The sequence below is a fragment of the Macaca nemestrina genome, chromosome 4 (assembly GCF_043159975.1).
Source record: "Macaca nemestrina isolate mMacNem1 chromosome 4, mMacNem.hap1, whole genome shotgun sequence".
Lineage (NCBI taxonomy): Eukaryota > Metazoa > Chordata > Mammalia > Primates > Cercopithecidae > Macaca > Macaca nemestrina.
The window spans coordinates 31,256,427-31,279,792 of NC_092128.1; the positions used below are offsets into that span (position 1 = coordinate 31,256,427).

General features: G+C 40.5%; 1 protein-coding gene across 1 annotated transcript in view; it reads right to left on the reverse strand.

The window, feature by feature from the left end:
• Positions 1 to 23,366, reverse strand: part of LOC105474726 (staphylococcal nuclease and tudor domain containing 1) — a 439,238-nt gene that overhangs the window by 358,353 nt on the left and 57,519 nt on the right. Inside the window, exon 10 of the mRNA XM_011729557.3 lies at positions 11,944 to 12,057. Coding sequence (XP_011727859.1) covers positions 11,944 to 12,057 — 114 coding nt within the window. The remainder of the gene's footprint in view (positions 1 to 11,943; positions 12,058 to 23,366) is intronic.

Here is a 23,366-nt window from a genome sequence, read left to right on the forward strand (position 1 = left end):
GTGGTTGCTCAATAAAACTAGAATACAATTTCATTGTTGTCCATGTTTCAAAAAGTGACTCAGGTTAAAGATGCCACTCTTTCTGGCCGAACCCAAAGCCAGACAGCTAAAGGGCAGCAGTCAATTTCAACAATGCTAAGCATTCATTTGCAGGCTCATGTAGCATCCAAAGCATAGCACAGAGGATTTCTGAACAACACAAGACAAGGGCATATAAGAACAGCAACACACTCCTTTGTAAGGTCTGCAGGAACAACTAATAGAACGACCAAATTGTGTTGGTCAGAAATGACCTCATCATTCAAACCCAAGTTTACAAATTCCCTCTGCACTCCTGAGGGAGGGTAGCAGGTGGAAATGGAAGGAACTACAGTGTGGCATGGGGTGGGGGGTAATTCAAAGAAATCCAGATGAAAACTAAAGTAGCAGAAGAACATACCTATACTCTTTATTCAGATACTTCTATATAGAAGTATCTATATTCAGACACTTCCAGAAACGTTAACAAGTCAAAACGCGAAAGCAAACAAAGAAACAAAACTTTTGAGAACCATGAGGTGAGGAAGACAATGTGCTTGGCCAAAAGGGCCAAAGTCTCCAGATCCTCCATCTCTGGAGTGGGCACAAGGGCAAGGAGAGAGTGTATTCCCACTAGAGCACATTTCACTATACTGCTAGACAAAGAGACGAGAGAGACATTCAACACCATCAGCTTCTGCCCTGAGAATGTACTTCTTGCTGGGTGATGGGGGTGAGAGACGAAAGGCATAGGATTTTATCTCACTGAGTTTCTAGTTTGTCAGTTTCCATCTACAATATCAGGTACTCTGGTATTAATTTGTATCTTTTAGGACTGAGACATATCTCTCCAGCAGAGCCCCAATGACGATTCTCTACCAGGTAGATTTTATGGATATCTAATAATAAGAACAATGGGTCCAAACGTTGTTATAACTGGCTTCTTACTGGAGGAGGTTATGTTTTCCTAAACTCTGACAGTGCTGAGGCTATGCACCTCCGGAAGAAGGGTAACTTGGCAGGCAAACAGGAGTGTCTAGGCTGAAAGAACCAGTCAGTCCTCTGAGGGAAAACTGGGAGGGGTGAGGGAAGAAAGGTAAAGCCAAAAAGCTTTAGGAGAGTGAAGAGGCAGGTACCACAGGGCAATCTGCAAAGGAAGGACAGAGCCTGGCTCAAGCAGGTGGGAGGAACCCTGCATGTTTTCCCGAGGAAAACTCTGAGCTGGCTACGTTGAAAGGAACAGTGAAGGGCTGGGCTAGCTTCTTTCCCCTTTATTAGAAATAAATAAAATAAGCTGCTTTGAGCGATGTCAAGGCTCCCTCCTCTTAAAGTACAAACTGGCCTAATAATCCTGGATGTCCCAATGGCCAAAATCAGCATGTAGATCTGTCTGCCAATTCTCCCGTGCAGAACACAGTGCACTCGCTCAAAGCAGCTGCAGTATGAAGCAGAGGAAAGGGGGTGCAATCAGAATCAGGCAGGCAGTCGAGTCTGTACCCCCAACCATGGGGACCAGGCCTCAGGCCAGAAAAAGCCTAAGGGAGACGGGAGGCTGGAAAGGGAGCCCTGGGTACACAGCCCCTCCCAGACCTCCACCTACCGCTTCCGCATGCCAGTCGTTCTAAAACAAGCCTCTCCAGCTGGAGAAGCAGATGCTGCTAAAGGCAGCTCCATACGAATATGAATGTGGCTTTCTCCTAATTGTGGCCCACCTTACAAAAGACAACAGCATGTGAAAAAAGTCCAGCGTTCCCACTAGTGAAGGAACATGTCCTAGGAAAGGCAGAGTGGTAGAATCAGAAAGCCAGGTGTCAGCATATTCTGCCCATCCCTATATCCCCAAATTATGAATAATGAGTACAGACCCCCAATGAGAATGCAGTGAGACACTATATATATAACACCTGAGTATCAACTATGTGCTAGGCAGTTAGTTAGCAACAGATTTGAAGAAATGACAAATTTACATGACCCAGAAAAAATCAAACTAAGTAGGGAAGGAGAAAAAAATGCAGAAAAAAATGAAAAAGTATTTTACAGCAGAACTACAGGTGTCCATCATGTGGGCTATCCAGAACCAGCAGGACAGCAGAGGTAAGCAGATTCTGAGACCAATGTCTGAACACACACAAAGGGGATATTTCTGCTTATCCACACTAATTGCCTAATAAAGTGAAACAAGGAATGAAGGCTATTATATCAGTGGCTTCTAACAGAGAAATGAAAAGGCAAGGAACACAAAGTCTCCAGAATGCCTTCACAGCTAAACTGAATAGAGACCCTACTGTGAAACAGCAATACGCCTTGGTGGCCACCAATATACTACTGAACCAGACAAAGGCATTTGCCAAAAACAGACAGGTATCAGAGTAGATGGTGAGACTAAGAGCTGTCCAATGTCAGGCCAGGCGCAGTGGCTCACGCCTGTAAACCCAGCACTTTGGGAGGCTGGGCGGGCAGATCATCTGAGGTCAGAGTTTGAGACCAGCCTAACCAACATGGAGAAACACCATCTCTACTTAAAATACAAAATTAGCCAGGCGTGGTGGTGCATGCCTGTAATCCCAGTTACTCGGGAGGCTGAGACAGGAGAATCGCTTGAAGGCAGAGGCAGAAAGCGCCACACTGCACTCCAGCCTGGGCAACAAAAGCGAGACTTCATCTCAAATAAATAAATATATAAATAAATAGCTGTCCAACGTGAACAGCCCATAAACTGACCGTAGATTTTCAGAGGAAGGCTAAAATGAAAAGTGACATCAAAAATATGCCTAAGCAATTGGCCTGTCATTTGGTAGGGGAAAAAAAGCAATCATTTGTGTCCTTAAGCTTCCCATTCCACTCTCAGTTCTGAAAAGCCTTTTTTTAGAACAGTGACAGAAATGATGTTGCTTCATCCATAATCCGTCATTAGTCTAAAGTCTACCTGGTGACCGACCATAACACATACACATACTTGTCAGGATTAGAGATATGGATCCTAAAATTATAAACACCTTATTCATAAAAGTAATTTCCCAGACCCACAGTGACTAATGTATACGAGGAACTTAAATATTTGGTTTCTGAACTGCACAAAATTTTCCCAGTACAAAGCTAATTAGCCCACCAAGGAATGAAACCTACAGACCTGGCCTGCAAAAATGCGAAGCACTGGATGACTGCACTAAACTTGCCTTGAATATAAATGTTATACAAAAAAAAAAGGTAATTTATCTAAACACAGTGTAGGTAGCTCTGCAATCAGTATCTCATAAATAAAGAGAGAAAGATGAAGGGAAAAATCTCTAATTGATTTTAAAATTAGTTCTAAGCAAAGAAATAATCTGACAACCAACAAGGTCGACAACAGTAAAATATATACATACCCCTCAGTAAAAACTGCAACTATAAACTTCAACGAATCAAGATACCTGAACTAATATGAAAGGAAGATATTCAGAAAAGCCTGAATCAGAGTAGAGGTGTTGAAAGAAAGTCAGTTGGGGGCCAATCTTCAAAAGCAGTTAAAATCGTGAAATTAACCCCTCTGGTGGACTAAACTCAATCTGCACTGTGCTAATGGAATACACATTATGAGGAAAACCACCACACAGAGAGAGGCAGGGTGAGTCAACCCAATGGCAGCAACTAGATTAAAACTGGGAGTGTAGAAGAAGAAGTGGCTACAGAAAACAGCCATGTGTGACCTAGCCAGCAAAACAAGCAATCCAATTAGGAAGCAGTAAAAAACAGGAGTGCAAAACCTTCCTCCTGAGATAGCTGGGTACCAGCACATTGGTATCCAATGTGGCTGTCAGAGCAGTCAAGGGGGTTAGGATTGGGAGGTGGTAAAAATGATGCCCATGCACAAGCAATATATGGAATTAGGTCTACGCCTCAGAAGATATTCTGATTCAAATGTTTATTAAATGTTTATTTATTCACTGCACTCTGTAAGATTCTGGAAGAAGGGATATAAAGCTGGGAAGACCCTTCCATTCCTGGCCTTGGAAGAGGTTAGATTTCACAATGGAAAGTAGGGATGTATACAAATAAACAGTACAGGATGCTACAGAGAAGGGAAAGATGGTGCGTATGGAAGTCTCTGGCCTAAAGGGGCCTTCAAGAACTAGGTCAAGAAAGAGGGTTACCTCAGCACAGCAGGTATAGTAAATGCTCACAGGGCAGTGAATATGATGGTGCTGTCAATTCTAGAAGCAACACAGAATTACTGCAGGTCACAAGATCGAGAAGAGACAAGAAATATGAACACACCAGCACTAGAAAGATTTAGATAAATTGAAAATGTAGAACTGTGTGATAGTGATTAGATTAAAGGAAGAGAGAGATATGGATTAATAGAAGTAAATGCACCCAGTTCAGGGATAAACCACCAAGACCCTCCAGGAGATTGTTAAAATCCCAAAAAATTATTTGAAGGAAATAACCAAGATCCTGGGAAAGGGAATACATAACTAAAGGAAATGAAAGAAAATATAATTTGTAATGGGGAGAAGAAAGGAAATCAAAGGGCAACAAGACAGGCACATGCTGTCTTCTCCAGTTTAAAATTCACTTAGAGAGATCAGTAAAATGTGCACTTCAGCAACGTCTGCTATCTACCCAGATACCAAATGTCTTGACCTCATCACGAGGAGGCAGGCTTGTCTCCCTACTCCCTGACCTCTACTGCTCGGGAATAGGTCACAGGGATGTTTTAAGAGGTGGGACCCAGATATTAATCTTAAAAATCAGGACACATATATCCTGGAATCTTAAATAGATGAGCTAATACCCACCCACAGTCTTCTAATAGTAATTTTTTTTTCAGTCTTCTAACAAAGAAGATTTCAAGTGTTCTCAAAAATGCCCAGATCAAACAAATTTGAAACTCGTACAGAATGCCTCCGCCAGCCTCTGACATATTCTGCATCTTTTGATCACATTGCTGCAGTCCCAAAATCTCTCCATTGGAGACTGGTGAAATGTTATATCCATTTCAAAGAGCTTTTACTTTTCTCCAAGGTCCTTAACGCCAAGCTGGAGTCCCTCTCTAATTTGCTATTTGCCTTATGTCACAAGCAGTCACAAGCAGATCACAGTGAGTGGGTTTACTGGCCTGCTCCAATTTCACTTAGGGTCTCCAACCCCACAACTTTCTATTGGCATGCATTTCAGAGTCGGCAAAGTTGGCTTGAGGGTCCAGAGGGTCCAGTCATTTTGCCTTTAGAAATCTAAACTGGAGGGAATAGGTGGAAAATCGCTTTTAATGGCAAAGCACCCCAGAGCCCCGTATAATGAATGGAGTTATCAGTGCCTTACACGACCCTTCCTCTGACAAAAAGCCCTTAAGAATCCCAGGGCATCACTAATGCACCTATCTCAGCTCCTCTCTCCTACCTGCCTGCCCTGGAGAGCCAGGTGGCCAGGTCTGGGAGATGGACTCCCCAAACGAAGGCAACAAGGACACTGGGAGGTTCAGCAGATGGCAGCTTTAATAAAACTGATCTTTTAGTGCCCAGGTCTGAATATTTGGAGGCTCTGGTGTGAACAAACCTTTATGTGGTAAATGAATTCACAGAGAGGATGCTAAAAGACAGGGTGATGGAAATGAATAGAAGCTGGTAGCAGTGGGTGACTACCAGCTAAGGGAAAGACTCCACCTTTGGGTTTCCACACTTCCTTCCCAACATACTAAATACTAAGCAGGAGGGCTGGGAGTGGGGGCTGTCAGAGACAGAGAAACAGATACAAAGAGAGAGAATGGAAGAGACAGACAGCTAAGAAAAGGAATCTGAGAAAAAGGCCCAGCAACCTAAAGCAAACTTTACACACATAACACCTGGGGATTAGGTAAATTATGTTACCTGTTTTTTTTTTTTTTTTTTGAGACGGAGTCTCGCTCTGTAGCCCAGGCTGGAGTGCAGTGGCCGGATCTCAGCTCACTGCAAGCTCCGCCTCCCGGGTTCACGCCATTCTCCGGCCTCAGCCTCCCGAGTAGCTGGGACTACAGGCGCCCGCCACCTCGCCCGGCTAGTTTTTTTTTTTGTATTTCTTAGTAGAGACGGGGTTTCACCGTGTTATCCAGGATGGTCTCGATCTCCTGACCTCGTGATCCACCCGTCTCGGCCTCCCAAAGTGCTGGGATTAAGGTAAATTTCAGCTCTGTATCTCTTAGTCAACTACAACAGCATCGCAAGAACAGACTTCAGGGAGAATAAGTCAGCCCCTTCATCGGATGCCTGGGGGCTCTTTCCTTTGTCATTAACACTCCAAGTGTAACACAAAACCCACAGCAGCCCTGGGCAAGAGAGCACTAGGCTTTCCAGTTTCAGATCAAAGCCAAGCGCTCTCTAGGAAGTCCTGAGATCCGCACAACGTGTTATCTCCTTTAAGGCAGCAGCTCAGAAAACCCACAGCCTTTCTCCAAGATTTAGCACATTTCTTTATAGCAAACAACTGGATAAAACAAACTATACCTTTAGAGAAACCCTGATACATGGCCAGGTTCACGACAGCATCACATGTCAGCTTTCTTAACTGGCTCTCAGCCTGAAAGAGTTAACATCTCCTACGACTTGACACTGGATTAATCCAGAAGCAGGGTGCCACAGAAACACCATCAACAACATCAGACATATCCACCTAGAATCCTATGGAGGGAAATATTGCACATCCCACCTTTTAACTCTCCCATAACACTATCTAGCAACAAACCAAGCTCCAACCAAAATCCAGAAGTGGCTACCCATGAATTCCTGGGTAACACTGGAGAGCCTAGGGTGAAAACAGTTCCTTTGATCACAATGTTAGTCCAAGTACTTCCTCTGGCTCCAATTAGAAAGTAACCAAATTAAGGGAGCGGAAATATGGTTAGCAATAGGCAAAAAGCTCATCTTCCAGTATAATTTAAGAGAAATGAACTTGTTTCTGTGTACAAAACAGAAAAAAACAATTTGTCCTACTATCCTCCAAATGTAGAGTTGTCTCGGAGGAAGAAAATATTAAAAGAACCTCCCCCATGCTTCCTTGAAGGTAAAGTCCCACTGAGTCCTCATCTGGGAGCTAGCAGTGGAGGCCTGCACTAGAGCAGGAATGTCTGCCCCCATCTGCCTGTCCTTGAGGGAGCCCATGCCACAGACTTTCCCTCTTCACCCACTCATCTAGTTCCTGATTCTGCACCCTCTTCCGCTTTGTTCTTCGGTTTAGAAAAGGCTCTGGTACCATAAGTTATCAAGTTATCCTTTCCATGCCAAAGCCACTGACCCCCAGGCAGAGTCCTGTAATTGGAGAGAAGGTAATGTCCTTAGTGTTTCTTTCAAGACCCTCCGTAGTCCATCCATCGCAGACCTTCATCTCTTAACAATCCTCAAGCGCTCCATGTTTCCACAACTACAAAACCACTCCTCAATTCCCAAAAAATGCCCTTGATGTTTTCCTTGGAGATTCTACCAGCCTGTTCTAACTAGGGCAGGCCGATATTTTTGCCTTGCAGAAATGGCTGTACCATTTGCCTTGCCAATATGCTGTGCCTTGCAGAAGTATACCTGGCAAAGGGGACAAAGGGCGAACAGAAGCTAAAATTTAGCTTCCATTCTGCTTGCCAAGTCATGGCCCCTGGCATGATGCTGACAGGAAGAAGCAGTACCCTTCTCTAAATTTCCACAAAGATGCCATATGAGCTAACAGAGGTCCTGGCCTCAACATCCATGTCATGAATACTTGACTACGCTCCACTTGTGACTGTCACAACAGTTGGTATGTAGTAAAGGAAATCAGAAACCTGACTCCAAGAGGATGCCTGCTGCTCAGTCTTTAAACACAGTTACAGTCACACTAGGATGCCCAGGTGATGTTTCTTACCACACCCATATTGTAAATCTCTGGTAACTTTAAGATAAGCATAGAGCAGGATCTTGTACACTTTATAAGAGCTCTGGGGAATTCTTTTTTCTTCTTCTTCTTTTTCTTTTTTATTTTAGTAATCCCAGGCCAAGGAAAGGGGGAGGGGTTGGGGGTGGGGGAATTCTTTAAGTTGAAAGGCAAGTATAAAGAAAGACTGCTGGAGGCTGGGTGCAGTGGCTCACGCCTGTAATCCCAGCACTTTGGGAGGCCGAGGCGGGCGGATCACGAGGTCAGGAGATCGAGACCAACCTGGCTAACACGGTGAAACTCCGTCTCTACTAAATATACAAAAAATTAGCCGGGCGAGGTGGCGGGTGCCTGTAGTCCCAGCTACTCGGGAGGCTGAGGCAGGAGAATGGCGTGAACCCGGGAGGCGGAGGTAGCAGTGAGCTGAGATCACGCCACGGCACTCCAGCCTGGGCGACAGAGCAAGACTCTGTCTCAAAAAAAAAAAAAAAAAAAAAAAAAAAAGACTGCTGGAGCAGCATCCACAGTTCTCACTCATTAGCCTGAAAGAGTTAACATCTCCTAAGACATTAACTCTTCATCACGTCATTCTCCAAGTCTTTGGTCAACTGAGGCTTACCAAAAGAAAATCCAGAGTTCCTTGCTAAATAAGTTTTTACCAGGCATAACATTATCTTTATATGCAAATTGCTTTCATATCTTGTAAATTCAAACAACCAAAACAAGAGTATTTAAATCCAAACATGCCATTCACCAGTTCAAAATTCTTCAAGATAAAACCTAAAATGCATGGCATATAAGCCTTCAACAAGTGGCACCTGTCTAACTTTCAGGCCCATTTCTTAACACTCCCCTGAAATTTATCCTCTGTTGCAGTCATACAAAATCACTAGCAGTTCATCATATGCCCCATTTTCTCTCTCCCTTCCTGAGTATCCTGAGATGTTCACAGGACATGTTTGATCTGACACTGCCTATGGTTTCGTACCACACAGGTGTCATACCACTCATGCACCATCCACAAGAGCCATCCATTCTCTAGTCCCCAAAACTCACCTAATTCTTGTCATTGCTGCTCTCCAGGTCAGAAACTGTCTTCTCCCACTTTTTATCTAGCTAATTCCTAATCTCCCTTCAGGCCTTAAATGTCACTTCCTCAAAGTAGCCTTTCCAGACTATGCACTCTCCTAAATTCTAAGCTTCTCTTTCATAGCACTTAAGATAAATAAAATTACTTGTGTATTTCCCCTACTAGACTTTAAAGTTCCATGAGGCAGAGATAGGACATCTGTTTATTCCCTGCTGCACTCCCAGCACAGTAGCTGGTGCAAAATAAGCATCTGTAAATATATATCAACAACGACTACCTGTTTATGCAAATTTCTAAAGCTGCACTAATCATAATGGTAGCCACTAGCCTCATGTGCCTATTGAGTCCTTGAAATATGCTACAATGAATTAAAATGTAGCGCCAATGTACAGTACATACCATATTTTAAATATTTGGTTTTAAAAAGGGGGAGAATGTCTCATTTATTTTTTATATTCATTAAATGTTGAAATGATATAATTTGGATATGTCAAATTTTAAAATTACAATTAATGTTTCTTTTTAGTTTTTTAACTTAGCTACGTAATAATTTAAAATAACAAATAGAGTTCACATGTGTGGCTCACATTTATGTATCTGTCAGACAGTGTTGGCCTAGAGAGCCATTCCTCCTGTTGACTCACTTCTCATCTTTGACACTCACAATATACAGCAGCTGACCTGGGAAGATCACCCAGACCACCCATCAAAACTGGCCACTCTTCAAGGTGCCTTCCACCACTACACTCAAGGTTCATTATATTAACTTATTTCTTATGTGGCCCTTCACTAAACTCTTCCAAAGGACTTTAACAGACAAATAATGGAAATCATTCCTCCATCTTCCTCATAAGCCATATGTTGTAGATTGTTGCAGCTAAGCCTTACTTAGAACTGTCTTAAAATGGAGTAAGATCTCAGGAGTGAACAGGAAGAAAAAGAAAGAATAAAGAAAAAAGAAGAAAAAAAAGAGGTAACACGCCTTGTAAGAGACAAAAAATTCTACAATCAGGATGCTGCCTAAACTAAGAAATACTCCAATTCCAACAATTTCCCATCAGCCATTAGGCTAAGGGAAACGCATCTTTTACCCACTGACGAGTTCCAAAGGATCCTGGGAAAACTAAAAATACTCAGTAGTAGGTTAGTGCTTACTTCAGAAAACCTGCTATCATCCTACCTAAGCTATAACACCCCCATCCCCCTAAAAACTGCTTAAAATTCAGCTATATAGTCTACATTAACATAATGCACTGGCTGATGATACAGGCACAAAAATTAACGTTCAAGAATTTCAAAGTTGTGGTTGCTGTGGGAACCTTAATTCCAACTGTACAGCACAGATGCAGAATTGTGGACTACTCCCAATACTGATAAAATTGGAGATGTGTATTTACTCTGTGCAATGAGGCAGAGCTACAGTTACTGAGAGAACCTTATTTTGGCATTTCTAAGCTTTCATGCATTTAAATTCTCAACCTTACCATAATACTGTTTGCTGCATTAAACTGCCTTCTCTAAGAGAAAAAAAGAGAGAGAAAAAACTGATTGGCCCGACATTCAAATCACCCATCCTGTATATGTTTTTTATGCATGATCTGATTCAAAAGACAATCATATTTTTATTTTACTCTTAATGTGCTGTCTTTAAACTCTCACACAAATGAAAACAATGCATGAATTTCAACTTGTGAAAGCAACCAAGATATGTATATGTGCAAAACATCAGAAAAGCAAATTTCACACCTTTAGAACCACTGCACCCAACTTACCTACCTTTTTTTTATTTATCCCTTTGTACAGAAAATAACTGATCTACCTTTTTTCATTTATCCCTTTGTACAGAAGGGATTTTTTTTATCCCATCCCTTTTGTACAAAGGGATAAATAAAAAAAGGTAGATAAGTTGGGTGCAGTGGTTCATACCTATAGACCTAGCTATTCAGGAGGCTGAGACAGAAAGACTGTTTGAGCCCAGGAGTTTGAAGCTGTAGTGTGCAATGATCACACCTGTGAATAGCCACTGCACTCCAGTGTGGGCAAAATAACAAGACTCTGTTTCTTAAAAAAAAAAAAAAAAAAAAGCAGGCAGTAGATAGTACACACAGCACTAAACTTCAATCCACAATAGTTAATTTCTGAAAACTGTCCAAATATTTGCCTTTGGCGCTGACTCTCATTAAGGAACTAGTTCTGTAACTAGTCAACACAATCACACACTTTAGTTATCAGTGGACAAAAATAGAAGCGGTAAAGATGTCTGTAAAAATATGACATAACCAAACCCCCAAAAATGTTCAGCCTTAATCCCTATTCCCAACTCTCATAACTCTTATGGCTATGTAACTGTCATGACTACAAAAAAAATCAGTCTGTCTGCACGTGTAATACCAACTCTTGTTAGAGTTTTCATGCAAAGCATTTCTCAAAATTGATATACCTGAGTCATACACCAACCTATCTGCCAAAAGATCCAAAAAATAGTAAACAGTTTAACTACCAATTATAGTTACTACCTGCAAAAAATGAGTAGGTGACCCCAGTGAATATATATACCAAGATTCATTTCTTCCTAGAACAAAAACGTAAAGAACTATCAAATCAAAATGACCAGCAGAAACGGGTCCTATTACAATGTACACGAGATGCAGACCTTCTCCTCTCCTTATTCACAGAAAAATAAGATCTTGTTAATAAACTCATCCACCATCTCACATATCCCAACCCTCACTGCACTCAAGCCCCCTGGGGAGAGGTGCCAACAGTGCCCATGTGAAATGCGGCAGAGCAGTGGGTGTGGGCCACAAGACACTGAGACCTGCCCAATGATAGTCAGGCTATAAATATTAGAAAATAATACTGTGGTGATTTAAAATACTTGTCCCTTTGCATTCCCACATATATGTATCATATATTAATTAATTCTCCAACGTTTTCCTTTTGGTTTATGCAAAGAGGCATGGCTGCTTCCCTATTCTCACCTGGGTGTTCTCCCCTTCCAGTCTTGGTGGTCGGATGCTGGACAAGTGAATAGTCTTGTAATCGCCTGAGTTCAGCTTCACAACAATGGCATCAGCATTCAGAACCTGCATCACCTGTGAGCAAAAAGGAACATGCTTAAACCTGCTTCTATGTCCTCCATCACATGTCCAAGAGCAAGGCCCACCACCCTCACAGGTAGAAAGTGAGATCAATAGCCATTTGTGGGAGAAACAGTATCATCCTTCATGGTGCAACAATGTCAGAGAAAACTATGCTATAATTATCAGTTCCCAGAGACCTTATTATGATTTCTCAATGAGACAAAATCTGTATCATTCATAAAGATGGTCTATCTTTTTTTATTTTTGCCCTGACCAAGATGTGTGGTTAACTACAAAGCTTAAGAACTGGAAATCCTGTCTCTACATGTAATTGAAGATTTTCCTTGAAACAGTTTCTAAACTAAAATCAAAATCTCAATGTGAATCTAGAAAAAGAGGCAAGGGTTGGATTTGAAGAAGGTACCAGCACTAGATGAGAAAGAACCAAAATAGGATGCCCCAATAGAGAGCAGAAAAATCAAAGGCAAGTGAAGGGCAGAAAGAATTGTCATCTCAGCATGGGAAAGGAGATGCTCAGCTGTTAATCTCACAGGCAGAAACATGAAATTACTGAGATATTACCTCAGATACTCTGAAAGCCACCTTTTCAGAGCACTACTACTATGGACATCTTTGTTTTGGAATCCAAGATCTGTAATACAGGACCCCACACTCAGAAGAAAAAGAACTAGTCTGGGATAAATTACAAGGATATGTAGTCAAAGGACAAAAGCATAAACATTCCTCTGTGAAGGTTATTAGAACATTCTACAATGTGTACAGAATAAAACTCCATTCACACTGGGATCTTACCACATCAGTGTTATAACTAGAACGCATAATACAGCCAGCAGTCTAAAATTCACCCAATTATATTCCATGCCTGTTTTTTTTTTCTTTCAAGCAACACTTTATTACAAGGTAGCTGTAGACTACAAAACACTGTCACCATCTACTTCATCTGCAGAATCAAAATCAAACTCTTCTAGGCTTCAATCAGGCCTCTTTAAGAGCTACCAGACTGAACAAACTTACAGGGTCAGCTGCCACACAGCGAGGGTGGACTGGCAAAATTTCCCTCCTCTTTTATGCGTGAAACAAAAGGAAGTAGACTCTTTTTTGCCATCATGGATGTCACACTGATAAGTATCTTAAAGGAGGCCTCCCTAACTATTTCTTGAAAGGCCTTAGATCTTCTAGCACAGAATGTATCCATTTACTTGCAGCTTCCTCTGAAAACAGCAATTCTCTACCTTTTCCAAAGAACGAGCCAGCCACACACCAGAAACACAAAGAACCAGCCAACCACACACCAAAGAGTAAGGAATGCCTTAAGAAACAATCCGAAGAAGGATATAAAACATAAATGAGAAATTACATATGACAGAAAACAGGAGGAGTTAAGTGCCATCAAACAGAATGAATGAAAAAAGAAAGATGACAGCTGGAATCAATCTGTAAGTCCACAGATGATTTACTATGGCTAGTGGATGGGAAGATATCCCTGGGTTTTACCACTGTAAGCAATGAAAGCAGATTAGAGAAGAACAGCCCAGCAATCAGAAAAGTAATGAAAGTTCTAAGAAAGAACTGAGTAGCTCAGAAGGAGAAATTTTTAATTTTCTACTATAATTAAGATTAACTTACAACCCTGAAAACAGCAAAACAACAACCTCGAATAACCATAACCATTCTCCTGTAACCTTGTTGACAGACCTGAGAATCATAGGCTAAACACTAAAACCCAGAGAGCCAGAACCCAAAATTCATCTGGCCAGAAAAACGTGAAGATTAATGGTACTCAAAGGCAGGATGAGTGATCATACCAGGACCAAGGTCAGGGCTGGTTACCCCAAACCAAACAGCCCCTTAATGCCAGTCCAATCACAAAAACACACACTCATGAGTTTAGAACTTAAAAACTGTCTAGACAGTATGACCAAAAATACAGATTCAGTCACTGAAAGAAAAAATAGAGTATATCTTATCCCCATTACCATCTAAACACACTAATGCCAAGTAAAAATGTCCACAGTAATGGAATTCCAGTAGTGGGTTGGACAAAACTGACCAAAAAGAAAGACCCCAGCTAATGATTTCCCTATTGTTCAAAATCCCACATTTGGATGAAGAGAAAGATATTATAAAATGGATGACAGAACATTTTGCGGGGCAGGCGGGGTGGGGAGGTGTTCCCATGATATCTGCTATTCCGGTATCCTAATTTCAAGCTAAAGAAAAGAAAAAAAATTCCACTGAGCCATACTAAGCAAAACAGCTACTATAGCAAATCAATACAACTCCTCCTCCAAATGGATACTCAAAGGATAGAGGGTAATTGTCAGATGTATCAAAGGCACATACATCACAGGATTTCCCGAATCTTAATGCTGGACAGATCTACACCTTCTCTCAAACCAAAACGAATTCTTATTGTGAACTCCCAAAAACATAGGGAAATTCCTATAATCAAGACACAAGAAATATCTAGAGGTTTTCTGCTCCCTAGTCATTCTTAGAGAGTAATAAAACCAAAGAAAGTATCATAGTCCTCACATCTTTACCTCCTGATTACAGAACAATGAAGATCTAAGGATGTCCTGTAACGTTACTGGGATTAGGCACCCCTTGTAATATGTCAGCAGCAGTGGCAGCTATGAATTCTTGGAGCTGCAAATTTTAGGCCCCAGCAGCAGACTCTCTCTGCTGCTCAGCATCTCCCTGATTAGAAACCTCCTCTTCAGGAACTGCGCACTCTGCTACTGCCAGCTAAGCAAGGTTTAGCTTGCTGGTGAAGGTAGGAAGGGTAAGTGAATGTGTGCGTGTCCGCGTGTGTGTATAAGTGGGGTTTATGGTTTTTTATTCCTCTGTAAATTGTGTCATTACTGTCCAGAGAACAAGTAGCTCCTGAGCAGAGACATGGAATCGGCAATAAAATACTGGTTACAGCCACGCACTGTGCAGTAAGTGAGATGCAGAGTGGATTACTATCTGAAGCCAGCTCATCAGCACCATTACCGACCACATTTTAACAGTGATATTTCTTCTGGTGCTTTTCATCAGGATAACTGAAGTATGCCCACACTGCCCACTTTCTCTGCTAGCTACGGATCCCTAATCAAGCCAACCCCATGTATACTCACACCCCACACACCAAGAGATAACCTAAGGCACTGGAGCAGAAATCTACATGGAAAAAGTCACTAACTGGACTCAAATACGTGCACTAAATCCAATTCTCTCCTCATTTCTTGAAGCCCAATTACAAAAGGAAAAAATGGTTTAATGATAACAAGGTGTAGGCTAAGGGCTGCCATGAGTCAAGAAAACTACAGAGTTCTGTCAGGGGAACATCCATGCCTATCTTCAGCCTCTGTCACACTCTCTCATCTGTGCAGCCTGTCCACAGTGCTTACTGGGTGCAACGGGCTGCTGTTGTTCAGATTCTGAAAACCCTGAAGCACACACAAAACAAACAAAAAAGCCTCCTTTTTGTTCAACAGCCTCCTGAGTTGTGGATACAACCACCAATAGTCCCAATGCTGCCAAAATTTCCAGTACCAGATAGAAACAAAGAATTCTCCGCCCAAAAGGGCCTTCTACAGGCATGACCAGAGACTGTGCTTTGATGAGGCCACTGAGAATGACAACACATACCTCTTCTCCTCTCTGAAATCATGACATCCGGCTGTTTTTCCCACTCCCTAAGGTTGTATGCTATGTCTCTTCTCCCCAGTCCCCCAGAAGAGTACAGTTGCCCCCCCCCCCAGTCCTCAACAAAAACAAACCACAATATCCTGATGGAGGCACCTCCAGGCACCTAAGCACAACCAAACCAGATACTCTTAGGATGTACTTACATGAAAATCAGGCATCAGACGACTTTCAACAGAGGGACAGCCTACACACTACCTGAGCAGTACTTCTCAAGATTGTCAAAGTCATCAAAAACAAAAAAAAGTCTGAGAAACTGACATATCCAAAAGGAACCTAAGGAGATATGACAACTAAATGCAATGTGGTATCCTGGAACAGAAATAAAGTATAAATAAATGAATACCTGAATAAAATATAAACTTTAGTCAATAACAATGTATCTATATTGATATACTAATTATAACAAATATACAGTACTCCCATAAAATATTAATGACAGGGGAAACTGGGCTGAGGGTGGATGAGTAATGTAAGAATTCTGTACTACCTGCTTAACTTTTCTGTAAATCTAAAGAGTGACCTAAATGAAGTCTCTAATAATAATTTTTAAAGCCAGGTTAATATTCTTTCAATCTTTTCTAACTCAATCACTTTCTTTTTCTTAGCAGCACACTGGTTTACTAGTATAAGCTGCAAACCAAGTCTTGACCCCTTTTTGGTTCAGCAGAGCCCACCTTTCTAGTGAGACAATCTCCAGAACTTCCTTTTCAACTGAAAGTCAAATGGCAAAAGGCAAGGAAGTGGCAGGTATTTTTTATTTCTCTCCATATTACCACATGGGAATACACTGGAGAAATCCAGATAATGCCAAAAATATTCAGCTGCATCCTCGCTTAAAAACCATGTCAGAGAGCCACTGCCATTTAACATACTACTGACAGTCCTAGCCAAAGAAGTTCAGCAAGAAAAAGAAACAAAAGGCATCTAAATTGGAAGGGAAGAAATAAAATTATCACTGTTCCCAGATGATGTATACATAAAAGACCCTAATAATTCCGCAAAAACTGTTAGAATAAATGAATTCGCAAAGTAGCAGGATATAAAGTCAACACACAGAATCAGCTGCATTTCCACAAACAATAAACAATCGAAAAAAGAAAACTAAGAAAATAGTTCCTTTTCCAGTATCATCAAAAAAGAACAAAACACTTAGGAATTAAGCAAGGAAATGAAAAACTTGTACAAAGAAAACTACAAAACAGTGTTGAAAGAAATTAGAGACATCAATAAATGGAAACATGTCCCATGATCATGGTCTGGAAGACAATACTGTCAAGATGTCAATACAACCCAAAAGTGATTTACAGATATAATGCAACCCCTATCAAAATCCCAATGATTATTTTTATGGAAACAGAACAGCTCATCCTAAAATTCACATGAAATCTCAAGAGACCCTGAATAGCCAAAACAATCCGGAAAAAGGACAAAGCAGGAAAATTCACATTTCTTGATTTCAAAGCTTACTACAAAGCTACAGTAATCAATACCATATGGTACTGGCATAAAAATCAGACATACAGACCAATGAAACAGAATGAAATCCAGAAATAAACCCTTGCATATATAGTCAAATGATTTTCGAGATGGGTGCAAAGACCAGTCAATGAGGAAATGACAGTCTTCAACAAATGGTCCTAAGAAAACTAGATAGCCACATGCAAAAAAAATGAAGTTGAACCCTTATGTAACACCAAAACTAAAAATGAACTCAAAATGGATTCATTACTTAAATATAAGAGCTATAAAACTACAAAACTCTTAGAAGAAAACACAGGGCAGAAACTTTGCAACACTGGATTTGGCAATGATTTCTCAAATATGACACCAAAGGAACGGGCAATGATAGTACAAGTTAGATTTCATGAAAATTTTGTGCAACAAAGTAAAAGGCAACCCACAAAATGGGAAAAAATACTTGCCAATCATATATCCAACAAAGGATTAATATCCAGAATATATAGAGAACTCCTAAAACTCAACCACAAAAAAACAAAAACCTCAATTATAAAACAGGCAAAGAGGCATATAAGTGGAAGCTAAGCATTGGGTACACATGGACTAAAGACAGGAACAATAGACACTGGTGACTTCTAGAGCTCGGGGAGAGTAAGGGAAGGAGCCAGGGCTGAAAAACTTCCTATTGGGAACTACGCTCACGACCTAGGTGACTGGATCCTATTCCAAACAATATACCCACATAACAAACCTGCACACGTACCCCCAAATCTAAAAGAAAAGTTGAAATTTCTTTTTTAAATGCGCAAAGGACTTGAATAGACATTTCTCCAAAGAAGATACGCAAATGCACAGGAAAAGATGCTCAACATTACTAATCATTAAGGAAATACAAATCAAAACCACAATAAGACATCACTTCACACCCATTAGGGCGGCCACTATAAAAAAAAAAAAAAAACCCAAAACCAGAAAATAACAAATGTTGGTGAGGATGTACAGAAAGTAGAATCCTCATTCACCGACGTAAAATGTTACAGTATAGTAATTCCCTCAACAACTTAAAAATACAATTACCATATAATCCAGCAATTCCGCTTTTGGGTACAAACTCGAAGTAATTGAAAACAGGGTCTCAAAGAGATATTTGTATAACCATGTTGATAGCAGCATTGTTCATAATAGTTAAACTGTAGAAGCAACCCAAGTGTGTCCCCATGGACAGATGAACAGGTTGTAAGCAAAATGTATACACATACAATGGAATATTTTTCACCCTTAAAAAGGAAGAAAATTCTGACTCATCCTACAACATGGATGAACCCTGAGGACAGTATGCTAAATGAAATAAGCCAGTCACAAAGACACAAAGACTCTCTGATTTCACTTATATAATTACTTAGAGTAGTCAAACTCACAGAAGCAAAAAGTAGAATTGTGGTTGCCAGGGCCAGAAAGAGGGGAAACAGAGGGATGTAGAATTATTGTCATTGAGTATAGTTTCAGTTTTATAAAATGAAGAGTTGTAGAGATAGGTGGTGGTGATAGTTACATAACAATATGAATATAAATACCACTGAACTTAGAAATGGTTAAGATATTACATATTACACTTAGAAATGGTTAAGATATTACATACTATGTTGTGAATTTTGTCATTATAAAAAAAATTGAGGAAAAAAATTTTCAGAGACATGATAATGAACTCCATCTAGAGCTATGACTGGAAGCACAGCAAAGAACTATCAGGACAAAAGCAAATACATTCTAAAATCTACTGTACCCATGGATAGTTTATACCCTGATCTCCAAAATTGGACTTGGCCACCACTGCCAGTTAACCACTTAGCGCTCCTAGACAAAGCCCTAGCAGGTAAGCTCCTTGAAGGCAGGAACCACTTCTAGTTCTTTTACATCTTTTCTAAGCACCTAGTTCAGGTCTCTGTTTGCTTAATCTATATATAGGTACAGAGAACCAAGCAACAAGCCTCTAACTAGGCAGGGTGGTAAGGAGATACCTCTTGAGGACAAGCTTCCACTCCATCCCTCTCCCATCCCCCACAACAATGTTATTCAGGTCTGTGAAATCTGCAATGCCCAAGGATCCAGCAGCAGGAACAGGGAAGCCAAGCCACGTGCTCAGGGGACCATATGGCTACAAACAGCACAGATCAGCTAAAACGCCACAGGGAAGGCAGGGAGGGAACTGGCAGGCCACGACAGGCACAAAAGTCTTGGGCAAGCTCAGCTAATCGCTGTGAAGTGAACATGCTTCTCTGCTAACCTGAAGAGACAAGGAGAGCCCTTCCTTTGCATTCCATTCCTCAAGAAGTAAAACTGCTTAAGCAGACAAAGGGAACCAGTCTTTCAACAGGCTACATGTATCAGAGAATACTTCGTCGAGTTTCACATTTCTGAGGCTTAAGCCTCTTGGCACTCTGACCTACAGCTTTGCCTCAGTTCCAGAAATCAACTGTAGAGCCCCAGAGGCACCCAGTTAGAGGCCATAGGTTACCCTCCGCAGGCTTTTCAGGTTTTTAGCGAGGCCCTGTACAATTAATTCCTAAAAAACAGCGTGACTGTTGAAGAGGGAATCACTATTTGTTAGGGCTTTACAATCACATGATCTTTACAAGCAGAATCATTCAGGGAAGACTTGCAGGACTTTCAGACTATGTGAAGGTCCCAGGTATCTTAGAACCTTTTTAGGATTCCCTGAAAAAAACTGTTTGCCACTAACAGATATTTTAAATCACGTAAAATGATATATAACTGCTGCTGATTTCCAGGTTATAAAAAGTAATATGTATTTTTTTTTCATTTTTAACTTAATGTTGATATCCAGTGTTCTACAACAAAGGCCGGCAAACTATGGCCCAAGGGCCATCCAGCCCACTTCATATTGTTATAAAGTTTTCCTGAAATATTGCCACAACCATTTGTTTACACACTGTCCATGTCTGTTTTCCTGCTACCATGGCAGAGTTCAGTAGTTGCAACAGAGACCATATGGCTACCAAGCCTAAAATATTTACAATGTGGTCTTTAAGAAAAAGCTGGCCAATCTCTGTTTTACAACATATTAGAAAATGAACACACTTAGTGGTATATACTGGTTAATATTTCTATAGACATATTTGGCAAATGTGAGCCAAATCATTTCTAAGGAAATAACTGCCAATTAGTTGGAGATTTCTTCCACTTTCTAAATAATGAAAAAAATTCTCAACTACATGAATATAAACCTACTGGGGACTGATTTAAAATATTATGGTGCAGCCTACGTTGAAATATTACACATCAATTAAAGAAGTAAGCTCTTTATTTTGGTTCCCTCTCTAAACACCTCTAGATAAAAGGGATCTGAGGCCGGGTGCGGTGGCTCACACCTGTAATCCCAGCACTTTGGAAGGCTGAGGCGGGCAGATCACAAGGTCAGGAGATGGAGACCACAGTGAAACACCATCTCTACTAAAAACACAGAAAATTAGCCGGGCACGGCGGCAGGCGCCTGTAGTCCCAGCTACTCGGGAGTCTGAGGCAGGAGAATGGCATGAACCCGGGAGGCGGAGCTTACAGTGAGCCAAGATCACGCCACTGCACTCCAGCCTGGGTGACAGAGCGAGACCCTGTCTCAAAAAAAAAAAAAAAAAATGAATCTGTATAACCTATCTATACATAAGCTCAAAAGGAAGAAGATAATGAGAGAGAACACTGCAACAAAACTCTGGAAGCTGGAAAGCAGATGGATGAGTAGTAACTTACTCCACTGACTCACAAAAGCTAAATCCTGAGACAGTGGCGAGAAAACACAATAGCCAATCTGATTTATACTGCAGTCCCACTCTCCCTAATCTGCCAAGACTCAGAAACTGTCAAATCAAGCATCTCAATTGCAAACAAAAATGAGACCAAAAACGATGAACGGTTTCAAATCTTTGTAAGAAGCAGAAGGATTTCAAGATGTATACCCTGGCCAGGCACGGTGGCTCACACCTGTAATCCCTGCACTTTGGGAAGCCAAGGTGGGAGGATCGCTTGAGCCCAGGAGTTCAAGACCAGCCTGGGTAACATAGGGAGACCCCGTCTCTACAAAAAATTTAAAAATTAGCCAGGTGTGTTAGCGTGAACCTCCCAGCTATTCGGAAGGCTGAAGCAGGAGGATCACTTAAGCCCAAGAGGTTGAAGCTGCAGTGAGCTGTGATGGCACCACTGCACTCCAGCCTGGGTGACAGAGCAAGATCCTGTCACAAAAACAAACAAATATGTATACCCTATATCCCACACTAGGGTCATTGCTTCTAAACTCAATGTTTTAATATCTCATTCTCAAATAAGACAGAAAACCAAGGCTCAGCAAATATCTGAGGAAAGCCTCTAATATGAAAAATAAGGGACCAAAATAACCCAAAGAGGGGAGAGGAGAGGCCTGAAGAACATAGCGAGTATGGAGGAAAAATGAAATTTAAAAAAAAAAATCAATTTTGCAGAAAGCTAAGAGATTATTTTTATCTCTGAAGTAAGTATTAAACTTTACATTTTATAATAGTAAAAGAGAAACATGCAGAGAACAAATAAAGCTCTTAAAAAATAAAACAGTATCATGTCAATAACACTACTGAAAGATAACTATAAAGAAATCTAAAAAGAATAGAAGATGAGATAGAAAATAGGAGAAAAAAACTGAAAGACGAGCCCACAAAATCCAACCACCAAACAACAGGAGTTCTAGAAAAAAAGAGAACAAAGATTCTAGATGGAAACCAACAAAAGAGAGAGAAAAAGTCTCAGAATAAAACAACCAAACATTGAGGCATAATATGCTCACATATAGATAAACAAAAGTGCATCGCTATGAAATGTTAGAATACTAGGATCAAAAAGAATTTGCTAAAACCTTTCAGAAAGAAAAAACACATATAAGGATGAGAAATCAGGAAGGTTTCAGATCCATTAGAAAAAAGAAATCAAAAAAAATTTCTGATAACTACTGACAGTGGAGCAATACTGATAGATACAATTCTAATGGAAAATGACTTCTAAAATAATTCTATATCCAGCTAAACTATCAAGTGTATGTAGAGAATGAACATGAAAGGTCTCAGAAAATTTACCTCCCAAGCATTCTTTGCCATGAAGTTAGAGAATGTGTGCCACTAAAATAAAGTAGCAAATTATAGAGGAAGCTGTGAGATCCAGCAATCCTAGCCCCAATCCAAGAGTAAGGCAAAGAAATCCCCCAGGACAATGGTGAAGAAATCCAAAGATGACAGCTCTAAAACAGGCAAAAAGAGAAACCAGTCCAGACTGATGCAGGCTGCAAGGCTCCAAGATAGTGTTAGCAGACTGAATGAATCTCCTCTTGGGAGGAGATTTAGACAGAGTTTGGAGGTTGAATTAATAATAAGTGTATAAAAAATGTAAATTTTAAAAATTATTAACTCCAGGGAAAACAAAAAAATTGTGCAGGAAACTAAAAGTAGCCATAATATGCTATATAGCACAGTGGTGATTATCATTTAAAATAAATACAGAATATTAACTAAATTATGACATAATCATATTGGAAGAACTGGGTAAGAGCACTGTGCGTCCACATGAGTAGGCGTGCTTATATGAAAAAACTAAGCCCTCCTCTTCCATGGTACGAAGGAAAGGAGTTGTACCTAAAACTGAAAAATTAAGAAATAGCCATGTAAATGTTTTATTCAGAGATGAATTAGCTAAGAGTTGAAAGTGACTGCCTCAAGGAAGAGTGAAATTGAACTGGTACATTCTTTAGTAAGCCTATAAAAAATTTTTAATTTTCTGTATTAAAAATAAAAATGTGCAAACTTAAAAATTACACACAAAAGAGTACAGATCAGTGCTATTCAAAGTGGCTGCCAGTCTGCAGTAAGATAAGGAACTTGTACTAGAGCATTAATCAACTACATCACTAAGAACATTGCTGACTTTTTTTCTTTTTTTTTTTTTGTAGTAAGCTTTTCTTGATGAAGGAAGCAATGCCTTGATTTACATTCTGGCCCAAGCTCCTTATGTCACTTTATCAAGGCATTTTGAGTAGGACTGGTATAGATCAGAGATCATCAAACTATTAAGTAAAAAGCCAGATAACAAATATTTAAGTCTTTGCAGGCCACACA